General features: G+C 34.9%; 2 protein-coding genes across 2 annotated transcripts; one reads left to right on the top strand and one right to left on the bottom strand.

The window, feature by feature from the left end:
- The first annotated feature begins 10,807 nt into the window (after window positions 1-10,807).
- Window positions 10,808-12,529, top strand: LOC125677510 (ATP-dependent DNA helicase RecQ-like). Its single transcript, XM_056156631.1, has 2 exons — window positions 10,808-11,410; window positions 11,845-12,529. Exons 1-2 carry the CDS (start codon window positions 10,974-10,976, stop codon window positions 12,527-12,529), a joined length of 1,122 nt encoding a protein of 373 aa, XP_056012606.1. The 5' UTR covers window positions 10,808-10,973.
- Window positions 12,530-13,492: 963 nt separating this feature from the next.
- Window positions 13,493-17,567, bottom strand: LOC125676255 (uncharacterized). Its single transcript, XM_056157297.1, has 5 exons — window positions 17,087-17,567; window positions 16,235-16,684; window positions 15,836-15,977; window positions 14,086-14,207; window positions 13,493-13,765 (listed from the first exon to the last, which is right to left on the bottom strand). The coding sequence occupies exons 1-4, from the start codon at window positions 17,411-17,413 to the stop codon at window positions 14,167-14,169; spliced, it is 960 nt and encodes a 319-aa protein (XP_056013272.1). The 5' UTR covers window positions 17,414-17,567; the 3' UTR covers window positions 13,493-13,765; window positions 14,086-14,166.
- Window positions 17,568-18,681: the final 1,114 nt, after the last annotated feature.

Raw genomic sequence — 18,681 nt, forward strand, 5'->3', positions numbered from 1 at the left:
AAAAATATATGGCATGTTAAATGTCTGCAATACATGCAATCTTCTGAATATTTTACGAAATTCACAAGATGATGTGAAACAGTATTAAGCTTATCCAGAATTAATTCAAATATATATATATATATATATATATATATATATATATATATAAAGCACTAAATAATCACAACTAGGTACTGAAAATTTTCGCCCCAGCCTGGGGTCGAACCAGCGACGTACTGCACCCACCGCCTAGCAAGATTGTCAAACCAGTGCGTAAGTCCACTCGGCCACAACGACTTCCCACAAGGATGGGAAGTCGTTGTGGCCGAGTGGACAACGATGGGAAGTCGTTGTGGCCGATACACCTGTAACATCAGCCTTGTGTCCCGCAGTGAATGATTTACCTGCCGATACACCTGTAACATCAGCCTTGTGTTCCGCAGTAAATGATTTACCTGCCGATACCCCTGTAACATCAGCCTTGTGTCCCGCAGTGAATGATTTACCTGTTGTGGATATATCATAATTTTATTTATTCAAAAATACGATTTGTGCAAATGAATGCGTCTTCCATGGTCTATATAGGTACGTTTCGTTGAAACAGTTTGTCCGTATTATTGTCATGCATTAATATAGGGAAGAAAATCTCTAACCAGAACATATGGTACTGTTACTTGAACACCAGAACTTGCACACTTACAAAGTTTGAACACATGACACAAAGGACAATGCATTACTACATTGAACCCATTTTAGCAGCTGGAGCTGACTTTGGACGTCCATTCACAAAGTAAATGATGTGGTCATCCGGATTACCAGGACACCGAAACCTCCTGCTTACTGGACAGACAGACAGACTTCTCAAAAGACGTAAACCTCCTACTTACCGGACAGTCAGATGTATCAAAACACGCAATCCTCCTACCTACCGGACAGTCAGATGTCTCAAAAGACGCAATCCTCCTACCTACCGGTCAGTCACACAAACCTCCTACCAATCGGACAGACATATTTCTCAAAAGACGCAAACCCCCTACTTACCGGAAAGACAGATTTCTCAAAAGACGCAAACTTCCTACCTATGGGACAGTCAGATTTCTCAAAAGACGCAAACTTCCTGCTTACCTGACAGACTTTTCTCAAAAAAGGCAAACTTCCTACTTATCGGACAAACATAGGTCTCAAGACACAGAGGGGTGGTGGTAAAGAAACAAGCCTGCTCACTGTCGGATATTTTGTTCTCGATTCCTGTAATTTTGAAATACAGTAATAGGCATCACATTAGTTGTTATCAAATATAGGTGTTACAAAACTAGAAAATTGTCAAAATCAGATAGGCGTCACTATATATATTATTCGTCAAAATATTGCAGTAAATGGCTTTTCAAAGTAGAGTGATTGTCAATGTTTCAAAAGTAATATACAAACATGCAAGGCCCTCGATGATTAATGCAAATGGATATTTAAACTCGTTTATGTGTGATGCAATGCAAGATAAGGTCTGAGGAAGTATATTTGATGTCCTTAGAAATATTTCGTGTTATGTGTGTTTTAATTACACAAAAGTTAACTATCTCAACTTCAAGCAATACCTGTCACTTCATAAGAATACTCGCACCTCAGCAGTTAAAGATAAAAAAAAAGATGCTGCACGTACGTGTTCTTGCTTTCGCAGACCCAAGAGACCATATCAAAAGGGGGATAAATTGGTGTCGGTTTCTTCTTCATATTAAGGTAAAGATGGTGTACGCAGACGGGTACAATCCTGGCCGTAACATATTGGCAATGTAATAGGCGTAACATTTTTAAGAGTTTACAAAATTTAGAAAATTGAATTCAGTCAGCTTCTAATTATCGTTTTCTTCGTATACATGTATTCTTAACTTTTTATGTATTCTTGAGTGATCACATAAAAATTAGATAGTTATATCAAGATAGATTTTAGATATAAATATTTCTAATAGCCGAGAAGGGTCAATTGATGATATCACTGTACATTATCTGCACCATTTTTATTCACGGGGATTTCGAACAAGATAAAAAAAATACCGAGGCCTTGTGTCACCACGATAAGAAGCCTCACTGCTACCGTCCTGAGCGCCATACGATTTATATCTCAACAAGATTTCTACTAATAGAATTGTGGCATATGTCTTTAATGTCACTTTCTTCCACTTTGAGCCCATCATCTAAACTAATTTTCTTGAAAGTTTGACAGTATAAGAATGCTATAATTGATCAGAAATAAAATCACAATAAAATGATGACCTAATTTCGCCGAAGAAACAGTAAAAGTCTCATGTATAAATCATTTTTACGTTTTCCCACTCAAAATGAATATCTGAAAGTTAAATAAGGATAAAAAAAAATTAAGCAATTATTTTTTTAATTTGAAAAAAAAAGTGTACAGTGTATATTTCTGTCTCCTGGTTGGTCCTCTCCACCGCTCCTGCTTTGATATTGATATTCACTGCGTATGAATCTATCTTTTCATTTGTGCGTGACGAACGTATGTAACAAAAGGATGATAATCGGTAACTTTATTAATAGTACTGTGTGTGTTTGTTTTTAAAAAAATCGATGCCCCTATTTGCATTGTCACATGTTGACGACCACAGGTGCGATTGTTGCTTCATATATCTTCCTGTTTGTTACAGAAGGTTATTTACACAACACTAACCATGTACGAGTCATGAAAAAGGCAATCTGCAGCTACCATTTGGTCAACACCATGTTGTAATTAATGGCTCTCCTCGCTAACCCTTCCTTTGATCCACTGATCTAAATTAACATATTCTAACTACATGTACTATTTAATAACAGATTTTCTATTGCTCACACTACCTTCACATGTTGTACACTGTATATATTTCCGCTAGAGACATACCTGCTACAACTATATATGTTTCAAGTTATGCAGTTTGTTTAAAAAATTGTATTTCATATAAAAATCACAAACTCTTGAGCATGCTTATCTTTTCATGGAACTTACGATGAACAATTCAGTTCTTGTAGGACCGGTAGCTCAGTGGTAGAATGTTAGGTTCGTAACCGGGAGGTTGTGAGATCGAGCCCCGCTCGTGCCATTTCCGCCTCAAACCTAAGACGTAAACATAAGTAGTGATTGGCATTTAGAAGTGAGCGTCATGGGTTTTTCGGATATGACTTTAAATACGGAGGTCATTTATCACGGAAGACATTGCCACTTTAAAGTACCCTCACTACAGGAACACAGTTACATTCCAATTTTAGCAACACCTCATAAAAACAGAGGTCCCGTGTCGCGGCAGGCGTTGACACGTTAAAGGAGGTCCTACATTGGTGGTACTTCACCTACCGCTGGTGACGTCTCAATATGAGTGAAAAATTATCGATGGGACAATATAGCCTATAGACACTGGTTACGTAATTAGCGATGGACACTTAAATTAGCTGGGCTTATAAATATGGAATTTGACTTGTATGTATTTGGTTCATTTTACGCTGACTGACCGTGACTGCTGGAGGGGACAGTCAGATAGAAAAATAAGCAACCTTACTTTTGGATTTCCTTGTAATTATGAGAATCCATAAAGATGATCAGTTTACGGAGTATTAAGAATAGTACTACAGCCATTACGGGAATTATAAACATTTTCTTGTAAAACTCACGGGTATCCATTGTTCTCTAAGAACGTAACATTAATTTGATTTTCGTATGAATATACTTGGGGAACTCTGTAAAGACTGTTGCCAATAAAATTCAGACATACGTCTGTTTCCAGCTATCTCTCTGACTTCCCCGAACTTGGCGTTTGAACTGTTAGGTTTTTATTTCATTAAAATTGTACCTAATAAACCACCATAGAATCTTCACGACTTGTGACTTGTAATACTTTGGAGGAACCAGAAGTGCTATATATTGCAGGCACTACATGCCAACTTGATATGCTGCATCATCAAACTTACACTCAGACAATTTAGTTTTGGAGTTACTGAGTGCATGTCGATCTGAAAAATATACACAATCCATATCTCTTCTTGTTTGATATTACTTTTCTCACACAACTTCACGGCTCACGCTGACAGAGTGTTATAAATATCATTGTTGACCAGGAAGTACATGTATCACTGCCGGCTTTGATATTCTCTCTTATCGCTCTTTATATCTCGGGATGATAGATCCATGGTCTTCTTAGTGTCTATATTTACCACCTAATAATTTACATAGAGTATCGCTATTCTCAATCTTTAGGACTAAATTTGAATTTTCACGAGTTTTGAAGAAAAACAGTTGTGATAAAATGTATTTGTAAGCAGAAAACAAAGTACGCTTGGCTTAGTAATCTCAACAAAAATAAAGTAGAAGATGACACACTTTTATCGATCAATTGTTTTTGTTGAAATTTCATCATTTATTTGAAAGCATACAGTGTTAGCTGGGATAAAATATCCTCGGATATTCCCGCATCCTCCTCACCAATGCCAGGGACCCATTGTTTTGAATGTATTTTATTAGCATTATCATGTTCTATGTACGGCATATATACATGTATATATATGATTTAACAGGGGAGGCTTACTCCTCCTAGGGACCTGGGCCCACCTCTGTTGTGTCCAGGGGTCCGTGTTTGCCTAACTATCTATTTTCAATTTTGTATTGCTTGTAGGAGTTATGAAATTGATTACTATTCGTTATATTCACCTTGCATGATTCATATATGAATACATAATATTACTATATGTATCATAATATATATCAAATATTTGTTACAAGTGTTTTTTCAAAGTCATACAAATATCATATACAACGTTGATGTTGATATAGCAACAGTAGAATAATATAGAAATTGCTTAAGGAATAATGTATAAACAATGTAGTAGTAAGTTGACCCTATAATATTATAATAATAGATATTTAAAGATGATAAAAACAGTGTAGACAGTCTTAAAGGATAAAATACCATATAATGAAACTAAAAGAGTATATGTAAAACATAAATCTAATTAAAATCAAATGTTCTCCAACCGTTACACTTCCCCAGTGTAAAGGTTAGAGAAGATTTGATTTCAATTAGATTATGTATAACATGAAGTCTCAAGAAGGATGTACCACTACGGCAAATTCAGTTCATATCTTTAAGATTGACCTACTGGAAGATTGGTCTCTTCACAGTAGTCAAGTTACATCATATTTTAAACAAAAAAGATTTTCGAAAGATGTATGCTCAACTTTTGCACATGTACATGCGTTTGATTCATTGTGACCTTGATGTAGGGAGAGGGATGAAATAAGCTATGCCTGCTTCTAAATCTCATTTAATTATTAGTGAATAGAATATTGTTTGAATTAAATCAACTTTTGCGTTTACATTCTACAATACTGTTGAATAAAAACAGATTGATTTTTATCATGATTATACATAGAAGTTGTTTCTAATCTACATAACATTTTATGCTTGTATATTCTATAGGCTACATAAGTAATAAGTAAATTTAAGGATTTGGTTTTATCATTTTGTTTTTAGAAAAAATCCAACAACTATGTGTTTCCATTGAACTTTGAAGGAGATATAAATGCTAACAGTGTTCCATATATTCAAAACATTATCACACTCGTAAATCAAATGTTGTATAGTCTCAACTTGTTTGCAATGCGTACATTCATTCTTTACATCTTTGTTCTATTTGCTAAGATATGCATAAGTACATAATATATTACACTTATAACTGAATTCCGCTATTTGTTTTTCAAATCTTTAAATATCTATCCAATTTGACTCGCTGTATATTCTAAATTCTTCACACAGTAATGCCTAAAAATTAGGTGCATGTATGCAAAACGTTTTGTCAAGAAAAAAATTACTTGAATTATTAAGTAAATTGGTATAATACAAGAAGGAAGTTAAGATTAGTGACGTTTTGTTTATTTACACAGCTTCAATTTGAAAACTCGTGCAATCCTGGGATTTTTCTCGTGATAGTCATAATAATTCTATATTCACATAACCAGTTAGATTTGTCAATGATACTTGAATAATTTTCTAGTGATTTAGATACCTATCGAAGTTAAATGGGGGCAACACACTCGATTTAAATATACAAATGAAATGGCGCCAAAACGTCACATAGTAGAAGAACATAATCTATATGGCATTTGTTGAATTTTTGTTATTAAGTAACTCTACCCTCATGTGACATCGCACTGTTCAAAATAGGAAAACAACCTATCAATTTCCACTCAATATAGTGTTTAATCAATCGTATATGTTGCCACCTTTCTAAAGATGCCAGACATACGTAAATAGAAGTAAATATCGACATATTAAAGTCGCATATGTTCGTTGAACGATATATTAAAACTGCATAAACATTTTTAAAATGACAAAATTTTTAATTACACTGTACAGAATTTCAAAAAAACTGCTACTTTATATATATATATATATATATATATATATATATATATATATATGAATTAATTCTGGATAAGCTTAATACTGTTTCACATCATCTTGTGAATTTCGTAAAATATTCAGAAGATTGCATGTATTGCAGGCATTTAACTCTTTGCCTATCACGCCGCCTATGACGTAACAGTAGCATTTGCTTTCGCCGCTGAATGATGACGTTATCCTTTTCCCCACAGCGCTTTGGAGTTGATTTGTGAAAATTCGGATTTTTTAACACATTTCTTCATAGCGTTTTCCATTATTATATATTCTGTTAGTTTATCGCGGATAGTTCTGATAAAAGCTGATACTTTAAGACTGTCAAATCGGGAGTGAAAGCAAGTGAAAAATTACGATAATTATCGGATAAAAAATTTTCTTTTGAAAAGATATATTATCCAAAATTCGCTTTGTTTTTCTAATTATTTTTATTTTATTAATACTTGAACATGTATGTTTGTTTAACAAAGAAATACCACGAATGAATATTTGCTTATCTACTAGTATTTTTAAAAATCATATCAATATATCTACATTTCCAATGGGTTTTTTCCCTTCGATATGTTCTGTATATTATTTGATTTTAAAGAAAAAACGTAGTAAATTCAGTTTTAGACAAGGTTTAACATATTCATTTATACTGACGACTGATTCAAAGTTTACTTAATAAAAATAAACGAATATACTACATCATGTTTTGTAAATAAGAATTCTCCTTTATAGTTGAAAAATTCTCTTCAATGTTATTCAATGTTCAAAACAAGATGTGAAAAAAAGCAAAGCACTGCTGTATATTACGCATCCATATGCCGCACCCTACGTTTATTGGGGGAGGGGTGTGCTGTAGAACAGAAATTACAAAAATGCACTATAGACACCTTTCAATTGTTTTGGCGGTGTCCTGCATGTTCCGATAAGGAGCTGTGTCAGTGCGAGGCCTAAGTGTCATGCTGTCTAAATACCTCCTCTTCAGGCACGTAGCATCGTCTTTTCAACAACATAAAAATGGAGGGGGGGGGGGGCGAAGATGTCTTGTCTAAAATCATTGGCAAGGAAATAAAAATAGGGGAGGTTGTCCGAACTTCAAGTCCAAATTCGTGGAAAAGGGGAGGAGAGTTCATCAACTAAAACTGCCTTAATCTCCACCCGACTGCGATTAATTAGATAGTGTGTGTATGTCAAACATGTTAATGTCTCGAAAAAAATGATTGGTTTGAACAGAAATACGAACATATCGTAACTTATCACAGCATTTGTAATTCTATTAAAATGAATTTAAAACTACACTTATTTTCCTTCTATTCTAGAAATTGGATGAAACGGCCCATGTCAAACAGTCATAATGTGATAAAAGAAAATATAAAATTTCTGGTCTAATGATTATTTGATAAATACTTACATGTGCACATTGTTCTTAACAACTGATCCAGTGAAACACTGAATATTATAAGCAAGAATATTGTCTCTCTACATTTAACATACATATCAGCTAGCTAGTGTACCCACTCTTAGAATTGGTTAAAAGTAATGATTACATAAATCTAAACTAAAACCCAGTCTTTAGATATTTGACTCTCGTGTTTATTTTGACACCATTCATTTCGCAAATCATTTTATGCGCTGAAAAATGCGCATTTTACTGGTAATTGTATCTTAATTAAATGGTAGAATATTTACATATATGTATTTGCCTTGTTACAGTGTATCTATGTATGATTGCGCAATATTTTCCGTCTACCAGTGTGCTTGAGTCTTGATAATTATATCATCCCGCGGTTCGCTCGTAAATGCGGGAAAATGATGTATTCACGTTATAGTAGCGTGTTTTGATATAGTTGTCTTGGTCCATTATAATATTGACCAATAGGGGGTAGTATACTGTCACGGGGATTAAGCGGGTTTTGTTAGGCTGGTCACTTTCTAGCCGGCGTTCATGCAGATAAGACAACTTTTGCTATTTTTAGTTTTTATCTAGCATTTTATATATTTGTAAAGTGTGAGGTCCGTCACGCTCTCCCTGCACCATGGAGCAATGGCATCGGATACAGGCTTCCTAAAAATGTTCACGATTATTATCGTTTTATTTCTAGGTTTTTCCTGGCCGATTCTGGTGTTCACAAAGGACCGCACTTATTAAATGCAATTGTACTAGTATATTTATAGGAACGGTATTGTGTATTTTCACTCACATGTGCACGTCCTCCAGCGTACATGGCTGGCTGTATGCTATGTACTTAGGTGTTGAGTTATGTTAAACAATGTTAAATACATGTAGGTAGTAAAGTTAATACTTACACGAGCGTTCGATACACTACATGTGGCCAGATTGGCAAATACATTTTATTGGGATTAAAATTGATGGGCTGGAGTCTTTTCCTTAAAAATATATTTCTTTTTTATTGAATCTTCAACTTTTTAAAAAAAAAATAAAATAATAAATGCATAGATCTTAACAAAAACTCGACCAGTCTTCAATAAAATTTAATAAATTAATGAAATTTAATTTTCATTTTATACATACAATTAAAACGTCGAAAGCTTGTGTTTTGTAACCCGTGTTGTTTTATGGTTACGTAATACTTCCTGTCTTCACGCGTGTTCAATCGGAGTTTTGAAATGCACGGGTTTTACGAGGAATTGTCAGTTCGAAGCGGCATGGTTTATCTGCAAATTCTACCTGAAACTTGGCCAAATTGAAGGCGCACCCCCCCCCCCCCCCCCCCACCCCCTTATATTAAGAATTGTTACTTATTCTGTGATTCATCTTTCATTTATTGCAAAGTAAAAACTTTTAGAAATGAAATAAAAATTGCAAAGATCCAAGCCTACGATAAATCAATGAATTGCGAAAAATAATGATAAACAAAAAGAAAGATTTTGGAGCGAGATCAAAAGTTCAATGTCTGACAAAAAACTAAATTCACATAGTTTTTATCAAGACCCCCCCCCCCCCCAAAAAAAACTAAATATGACGACTGTTGAAAGTAATCGATTAACAGGTAATGACAAACGAGTATACCTTTTCCACTGTTTATTCACAAAAGAAAGTGTACATTTAAACTATTTTAAAATGTTAATTAAAATGTAATATTATCATGTGGTTTTTAAGTCACTTGTTTTTTTTGTTTTTGTTTTGTTGTTGTTGGGTTTTTTTCTCTTTCCACTAATATCTAATCGATGTCGGATGACAGAAACTTGCGGAAGTTTTCATCCCCCCCCTCCCCCTCACTATTTGAATTTAGATTTTTATCTGACACCGATCTTTAAATCTCGTCCCTTACATATATACTTCATTTTGCCAATCATTTCATTTAAAATCTAATAAAATGTTAATATTTCGTGTCCATTACTGACTTCATTTGTTTCGGTAATTTTTTTTATGTAGTATGATTTTTTTAAGGTTGCGTAATCTGTGCGTTCGAGTTTTGAAAGGCACGGGTTTGACTAGGGTCTCTTTATCAACACTACAAATGACCAAATTGAAAATGTACACACATTTCCTCTCTCATTTAAAATAAGAATGTTGTTGCGTTAACCTCACAGGAGAATACATATACATATGTCTTTTAGAAAATATTTCCCCCCATTTTTTATACTTTGTTTGATATATATAACTTATGCATACCACGAAATCGATGATGTAATTTGTGATGGGTTTTTAACCCCCCCCCCCCACCCCTCTTTCTGATGCTTCTTTAAAATAAAATAACCATCTTCCTGATGATCAGTAATATTCATAAACCTATAGATATATAATAAATTGAAATAATCAAATCAAATAATAAAACCAAACATGAATAATTCTTCTGCAATACCGCGTTAGATTTTTCCCGTTATGCAGTAAACAATTTGGAGCTGCGTTGCAGTAGTGTATCCCCTAATCTATCTCTTTACTACTGTCAAATAAATCTGGTAAATCGCTCATTTTATCACTATTTTGTCTTACAACCCAAGATATTAAAAAAAAACACTTTTCGCTGTATCAACGATAAAACGCAGTAAAAACAAATGCGCATTGAAAGTGCGTTAAAGTGCGTGATTGTGGGGCAAAGGTATATGCGTTAAAGTGCGTGATTGTGGGGCAAAGGTATATGCGTTAAAGTGCGTGATTGTGGGGAAGGGGGTTAACATGCCATATTTTTTTTAAAGTTTTAGCATGCTACATGTATGTAACGATTACTTTTAGGCTTGCGTGTTGTTTATGTAAATGTTGATATCGTACATCTGGTCCCAGGAGTATAGCACCTGAGAATTCACTGAAGTTAATCATTCAAATTGATGTAATAGATATCCCGAAATTTTATCATAAGAGTGTACAAACTAGATACATGTACATGTACCGGATCTCGCCTTATCAGAGCAGCGATACTCGAAGGACCAGTGGGTAGCATCTTCGCAAGCCAAGTGTCCGATTCGCTTACTCTCATCTACCCCTTGGCAGATTTAGTCGCGACTGAACTGCCATCTAATGGATCGAGCGAGTTATCGTTCTTGAGGGAACCAAATACTAACCAATCAGATAACGCGTTATAAATTCTGGTACATGTGTATGTTTACAAAATGGAGTTGACGGATGAAAAGAGAAAACAGATTGAAGACAGGTTTAGCATAGAGTGTTTGAGGGGAAATCAAGTAAATGGGATCAAAGCGGTTTGTAATGGAAAGGATGTATTCGTAGGATTGAAGACGGGTAGCGGGAAATCTATGATTTACGAAAGCATTCCCGTCATTTGTCATGACGCTTGTGTCATAGTTGTGACAGCCCTTGTTTCCATAATGAAAGAACAAACGGAAAGACTCTGCAAGCTAGGTTTCACTTGTACATATATTGGAAAGGACCCAGACGACGATGATGTGTTACAGGAAGGGGGATTTCAGTTTATTTTTGGCAGTCCGGAGGCACTGGTTGGCGAGAAGAAGTGGAGGGATATGGTATCCAAATTAAGAGAGAAAATTAAAGTCATCGTCGTGGACGAGGCCCACACAGTTGTTCAATGGTAATCAAGCTTGTTTATGACACCCCTCCCCACCAACATGATAGTAAATGTTTTGTTAAAACACAGGTGTAACTATATTTTCAAAATCTCACCCTTAAATGAGTCATTGTTTACTATTCCAATCTACCTGCATCATATATACCAGGCCTCAAGTCAAGACCATAAACGGAGAATATATTCTTAAGTCTAAATTTCAAATCCAGCTACCTTTTGAAATAATTTTCATAAACAAATAATATTTTCAGTATATGCTTGCATTTGATCCCCCTATAAACCTGCAGTGTTACAAACATTTGTGCAAGATAAATCTTGAAATATAATGAAAATTTTGATTCAAGTTTATGGTCTTGGGGCTTGATAATCTGAGAGAGTTAAGTGAGACATAGCAAGGACACATTTTAAATATACTTAACTGTATTTTTTTTTTAATTTAGGAGTGAAGGAAATGATCACCATAAGGCCTTTAGGGAACATTTCAGTCAAATAGGAGAGTTGAGAGCAATTTGCCCAGACGTCCCTATAGCTGCCTTAACCGCAACATCAGGTCCTGCACAGCGTCGCAAAATCACGAGAAGTCTTTGCTTCAGGACATCTGAAACTGTGATCATATCAGAGTCTCCCGATAGGAAAAACATTAAAATATCCTCAATGTGTGTCCCTAACAACAGTGAAATTGAAGATGTAATGGGTTGGTTGTTGAATGAATTTGAAAAGAAAAAGGAAACACTTCCAAGACATATAATATTTTCAGAATCAATAAGTGATGTGTCTAAAATTTATGCAATATTTAGAAAAAGGATAGGAAAAAGTGAACATTATGAAATGTTTCATAGCAAAACAGTAGAAGGCAGAAAAGAATACATTAGGTCAGATATGACAAAAGATGGAAAAATTAGAATTTTGATATGTACCAATTCGGCAGGCATGGGTGTAAATTTCTACAAAGTACATAATATTATTCATTATGGCCTCCCAAGAGAAATGGACACTTTTGTTCAACAGATGGGTAGGGCAGTCAGGGATGGAGAATTTTCGCATGAACTTATTATTTACACATTCCACAAGGGACAATTAAAACGAGTTGAAGAGGAACTTAGTAATGTAGCTGAAATAGAGTGATCTCTTTTCAGAGTAACTAAAATGAAATAGATGCAAATTTAAATCACCTTTGTCACCCAGAACATTTTTAGGTCACCTGAGTGGCCGAGTCACATATTGCAATTGGTCTGCATCTGTCATTGTGTGTTAATAATCTTAACATTTTCAACTTCTTGATAACTACTAATCCAATTTTTTTCAAATTTGGTATGAAGCATTTTTGGTACAAGGTGGACATAAATTGTGAATTTCAGGAGAGGGGGGGGGGTAACAAACACGATTTTGCACTATCTCAAGACACTTTCATATAAACTTTTCTGGCCCAGTGGTTCTTTTTAAATATTTTCCCTATATATTTGCATGTAAAACTTCTATCCCCTATCGTGGTCCCAACCTACCCCCAGGGGCCATGCTTTTAACAAACTTGAATTTGCACTATGTCGGGAAGCTTTCATGTAAGTTACTGTTTAAGCTCTTCTGGCCCAATGGTTCTTGAGAAGATTTTTCAAATGACCCCACCCTATTTTTGTGATTATCTTTCCTTTGGAGGGGGCATGACCCTTCATTTCAACAAACTTGAAAGCCCTTGATCCAAGGATGCTTTTTGCCAAGTTTGGTTGAAATTGGCCAAGTGGTTGTGGAGAAGAAGTCGAGAATGTAAAAAGCGTATAGGACAACGGGTGATCAGAAAAGCTCACTTGAGTTATCAGGTCAGGTGAGCTAACAAAAACTAAATGCATATTCATGTAGAGCAGGGAGGCCTCTACCAAAGTTGTAAATTTCATAATCGCTGGGGTAGAGGTAGATGGTTCGAAATCAGTCATATTGTGTTAATGTTACCTATTTTATATTATGTAAATGTAGTCTTTCATAAGTTTAGGCACTTTCAGGGACATTTAAGTTTAAAGAATATATCTTGTTTTATACTGTTCTTGAATAAGAGTATCCAGAACTAGAATTTTTTCCAGATTTTATAGTCCTGTGATACTTTTAACAAATATTCAGATGATAAACAAGGCCTGTGGACCTTGTTTGTAGATTAAAATGAGCAGCATACCGTTTTCCAGATTGATGTACTTTTTCTGTATTTCTGATGCGATGTTAGCAATGAACTGCATCTTATCCTCTGATGAGATGGCCTCAAAGAGAATCTGTTTGGACTGTGGTTCACATTCAATGCTCTCCATTTTCAAGTGATGCATACAGGCACCAACAATGAAAGCATCTAAGCAATCATCAATGAAAGCAGAGTGTGCTCTAAAACATACACAGGGTACATAGTTATTATTTTGTAAATAGTTTGAAACAGCAATCAAGGAAATACACAGCATAGGTTAAGCCATAATATATCAAATCCATAATATATCAAATCAGAAACCCCTCAAAAACCAGCACTCTTACAAAATTTTTAAATACTGTTGTAGTATAAATACTATAAATTTATACTATTATATATTATTAAATACTATAAATACTTGAAATATTTGACCAGAAAGGGCATCTTCACAAGCCAAGTGTCTGATTGGTTTGCGAAAATGCAGAAAGGGATGAATGCCTCAACATAGATTTTTTCATACCTGTAACTTTCGATAACTCTTTCTGCTCCTTTAACATCAACTCGATGAACAATGTTTCTCAGCTGGGAAAGAGTTCCCCGGTCATTGGTAGATGAAGCCTTGTAAAACTGCTGGTAGAGAATCTGCATTAAACAATTGAAAATGTTGGTTATTCATAAAAAACATTTCATTGTCTTCATTCGAATACATGTATAATTCTGAATTTTACAATCGATAATCTAAATATCCAAAAATACATAATTATCAATATCATTTAAATGGCATAATTTAAAAATTAATGTTGTTGGTCATTAACAGTACATCTGAGAAGAGAACATGCAGCATTTTATTCAATGCATGTTATTCTAGTAAACAACCTAACTATATTAAAACTAAAATCAAATGTAATACAACATGCAATAAAAACAATAAAATTGAACATCTACAATCTAATTAAAATCTAAATAGCTGCTTAGAATCTGCTACCAAAGCAGTAGCAGATTTAAAATTCAAATCAGCTAATTCTAATTAGATTGTAACATCTACATCATGCAATAAAATTATATAAGTGAATTCAAACTGAAATATTAGTTTATGCGCTGAGAAGTAAGCATGTCCCACAGCAAACAATAAAACCATTTGTCCTCTGTAGCTATACTGTATTAATGGACAAGGGGCCACATCACTCACTTGAGTGACCTTGGCCCTGTCGTTGGCAAGCAGTTGTAATTTTAAAAGAATTTTAATCAATATTTCTTCCCATAAAAATTTTTAACCTCTGATTTTTGGCCCCAACCTAGTCCCAAAGGATCACGAAATAACTGAAAATGAATTCACATAATACAGATGTGCCTCAAAACCAATATGACCTTACTGACTGTTCTGGTTAAGATAAAGGTCACATGGCCATAATTGAATCATTCAGAACCAAGCAATATACTAAAATACCACCCCCACCCAAATGCTGAGAAAAATCTCCTATTTAGTTTTTTAAAAAAAACAATAAATTTTTAAGGACTAAAAGCTCCAGAAGACACTATACAATGGTAAAACAAAACTTGTAAAAAAATATGTCTACCTGACATATTTGAAACCTTGAACTGTAACTTCAAATTGAACGTCAACAGGGAGTTAATTTGTTACCAGACATAGATTCATCATTCTATGCAGTCCTTCTGGCCTATGTATGACACCTACTATCTGCTCAAAATCTGTAGCTCCATTTAACATAGCTAACTGTGCAGAATATGCTCTTTCATTTGTAAGAACATCCCCCCCCCAAATACTTTCTTTCGGATGACATGTGAGTGTTCCTCGGCTGTATGTGGGACATAATTCTCATGAATATGCTCCAAGATACTGATCATATCTTCATTTTTATTTTCACTTTTGTCAAGTAGATCTATTATCACAAAGTCAGATTTCTTGAATAATTCTTGCATGTGAGAATGTTCAATACACTTGGGAATATATGCACCATATTTTTGAAAGCAGGGAAAATATTTCACCAACACCTTCATAATATGGTGAACAAAATTATTTTCTAGGGACCTGCAATCTTCAATACTTGGAATGAATATGCTGTTCTCAGCTTCTGATATGGATGTAACAGGGGCATCTGTACTTAAGTTAGGGTTTAAAACCCTTCTCTGCAAACCAACCATTAAAAACCAATGCCAACTTTGTCGCTGCTTCTCTTTGCTCATATGAGATGGACTTTTCATAATGTCGAAATTATCTCCAATGCTTCCAGACGGCACGCAATCCTCACCTGTATTTTCTTCGAGGGCTTTCTTTTCTGAAATCATCAGTCGTTGTATGTGGTCAGTTTGCCTTGCTATCAAATCAGACTTCTTCTTTGCCGCAGCAGATGGTGACAAACAAAGACCCAACTTGTTGAGAAGATTTATGCACTACAAAACAAAATTAATTTATGTTCTTCACATAATAGAGCAATGTTTTATTCAAGACCAAACAACACCATGAATGCATTATATTGATATGTATGTAATAGTTTTCTAAATGCAATGAAGTGAACAATTACAATTTTCTTTAGTTTCAGTTAAATGGCTTAATAATCTTCACCATTGTACCTCTAAATTATTCACAAGCACACACAGGTTTGTGTACGTCACGTGTGACAATGATGTATTAAATTTTGCATAATTACCTCATCCGTTGCTCCACCATTATCCAAAACTTGAGTTACTGCATGATGAAAGGCAGACATGTGCATAACTCGATTCTTTTGGATAACAGCAGCGATCACTGCCACTGCAACATGATTATGGGGATTGGAGAAACCAGATATTATCTTATACAATAATGGGGAATGTAACTGTAGCTCCAAATCCCATGACTCGAAGTTAATCGTGGCTAACTTGTCACTTGATGTCTTTCTAAGACATGACATAGTCTTGGTAGATGAAAGCTTGTTCAGTTCCTTTCTGAGATCTTTGATCACACAGTTATGGATATTGTCTTGTAAAGTGGAATTGTAGATTACTTTGGATGTTTTCTGGTGGGATTCACCCCTTGAAATACATCTAATGATGTTCTGTGAATCTCCAGCAGGGATAACTTTGGATTTCAGCTTTTCTTTTGGACCTCTGTATACAACCTGTTAGCGAATCATTAATAATCCTCATTACTTAAGCGACTATAACTAGAATCAGCATATATATTTTCACAAGAAATTTGATTTGTATCCGATGAAATTCTGAGACTTTTGAATACATAACCATACCGCCCCAACCATACATATAAATTTTTTTAATTGTATGTTGGATAAAAGGTTATATCCACTACTTCCATACAATATTGAAAAGATATAGTTCTTTAAAACCAAATCTATTGGCTTAGCATTTCTTAAAAATCATGACAACTGTCAAAAGCTGCAGTGAAATGCAAATAGACTATAAAAAATATGAAATTTAGTGTCAGGTTTCAAAATCTGTTTTGTCCTGTGTATATGTTTACACAAAATATCAATCTATTTATGACAATGTATAATAAATCATACCTTGATTTTACTGGGAGAGAAAAGCTGAATGTTCACTTTCTTCCTGTCTTTGTCGTCGACCACAGGATTCGATGATGATGTTGGAGTATCCGTCAGCTGAGTGGACTTGGATTCAGTGAACAGCTGTTTTACTTTCCTCGGTGTTGGAGAGTGAACAATTAAATGTTTTTTGGATTTAGGTGTACATACTTGCTGTACGCTTATATCGCCCTTGTGCTTCAAGCGTAAATCGCGTATCAAGTCATGCCTTTCAGATTTTAACTTTTCTAACTTTCTTTTTATGTCGTATTCGATTTTACCCAATCTGTTTAGTTTATTCCAACACATACCGCAGATGTAATTCCCTTTTTCGTCATTTGGGTGAGGAATCTGATCTATTATTTCTAGCAGTTGATCATACACGCCAAAGCTTTCTCCAAAGATCGTTCGTCTTTGTTTTTTGGGCAAAATTCCATGGCAGAGGCGACAACACGGGCTAGACATGGAGGTCGCCATTACTCAAACCGAAAGTGTATGTATGGCGCGATCTGATTGGATGCCCAGGAAAGTCAAAGCGCGATATTTTGAAAGCTTAGAAACTTGACTAAATCTGCCAAGGGGTAGATGAGAGTACGCGAATCGGACACTTGGCTTGCGAAGATGAGTGGGTAGCTGCATGCATTTTAAAATCACTATCATGTTGGTAAATCTTTGAGAATTTGCCAGAATTGGTCATACACGTGGAACACATGAAATGTTTTGACAAGGAGGAAGTACTTATCCATCGGCCTCATTAATTATTCAACTTCCGAATATTAAGGAAAATAGACACACGCAGTGTCGTTTTAAACTAAGCAATTCTACGAACTCTTTACAGAATGACTATCTAACGTTTCAGAGAAGAGATCTCTTATTCTATCGATTTAATTTTTTTTAATTCTAACACATTTTGCTTAGGATTAATCTACTGTTTGAGGATTATCTATCGTATTTTAGATTTTTTTTTATCTAGGAGAAAAATTATGGGATTTTGGTAGGAGGAAAAATCCCCCAGTTGTCCGATAGGATTTTCAACCCTGGGTGATAATATATAGTACTGTACAAGTTTGTGTGAGCTTTACGTTAAGCAATGAAATACCGCTAAAAAAAAACGTACCAAATGCATTTGGATTTTTCTCAACACCGCTATATATCGCGAATAATGAAAGGAGTGAATTAAAATCAGAGCAGTTAAAAACTCCTAGTAATCAATAGAAATCTGTATGTAGGCAGATTTATAGAAACGAGCTGTACATGTACGGTGGTTTCAGGTTTTTGAGGCAAGAATTTCAGATGCCTAGAAGGAGTGAACATAACTGAGGTGGGATCAGGCGCCTGGGAGGAGTAAGCATCCCCTGTCGACCGGTCACACCCGCCGTATGATGTTAATCAGACTATGCACAAGGTCAGATCGTATTTGATGCGGTTTGTAGCAGTGTTACTTGCACTCTGACGTAGAGTTCTAGTGAGCTTAGCGTGCATCATTGAATCGGACAATAATGAAAATAACAAATTGGCATTTATTACATGTAAGACTTTCAATACAACAACAGAACCTATAGCAATGTGAAAAAGTA

This window comes from Ostrea edulis, chromosome 2 (genome assembly GCF_947568905.1).
Source record: "Ostrea edulis chromosome 2, xbOstEdul1.1, whole genome shotgun sequence".
NCBI lineage: Eukaryota > Metazoa > Mollusca > Bivalvia > Ostreida > Ostreidae > Ostrea > Ostrea edulis.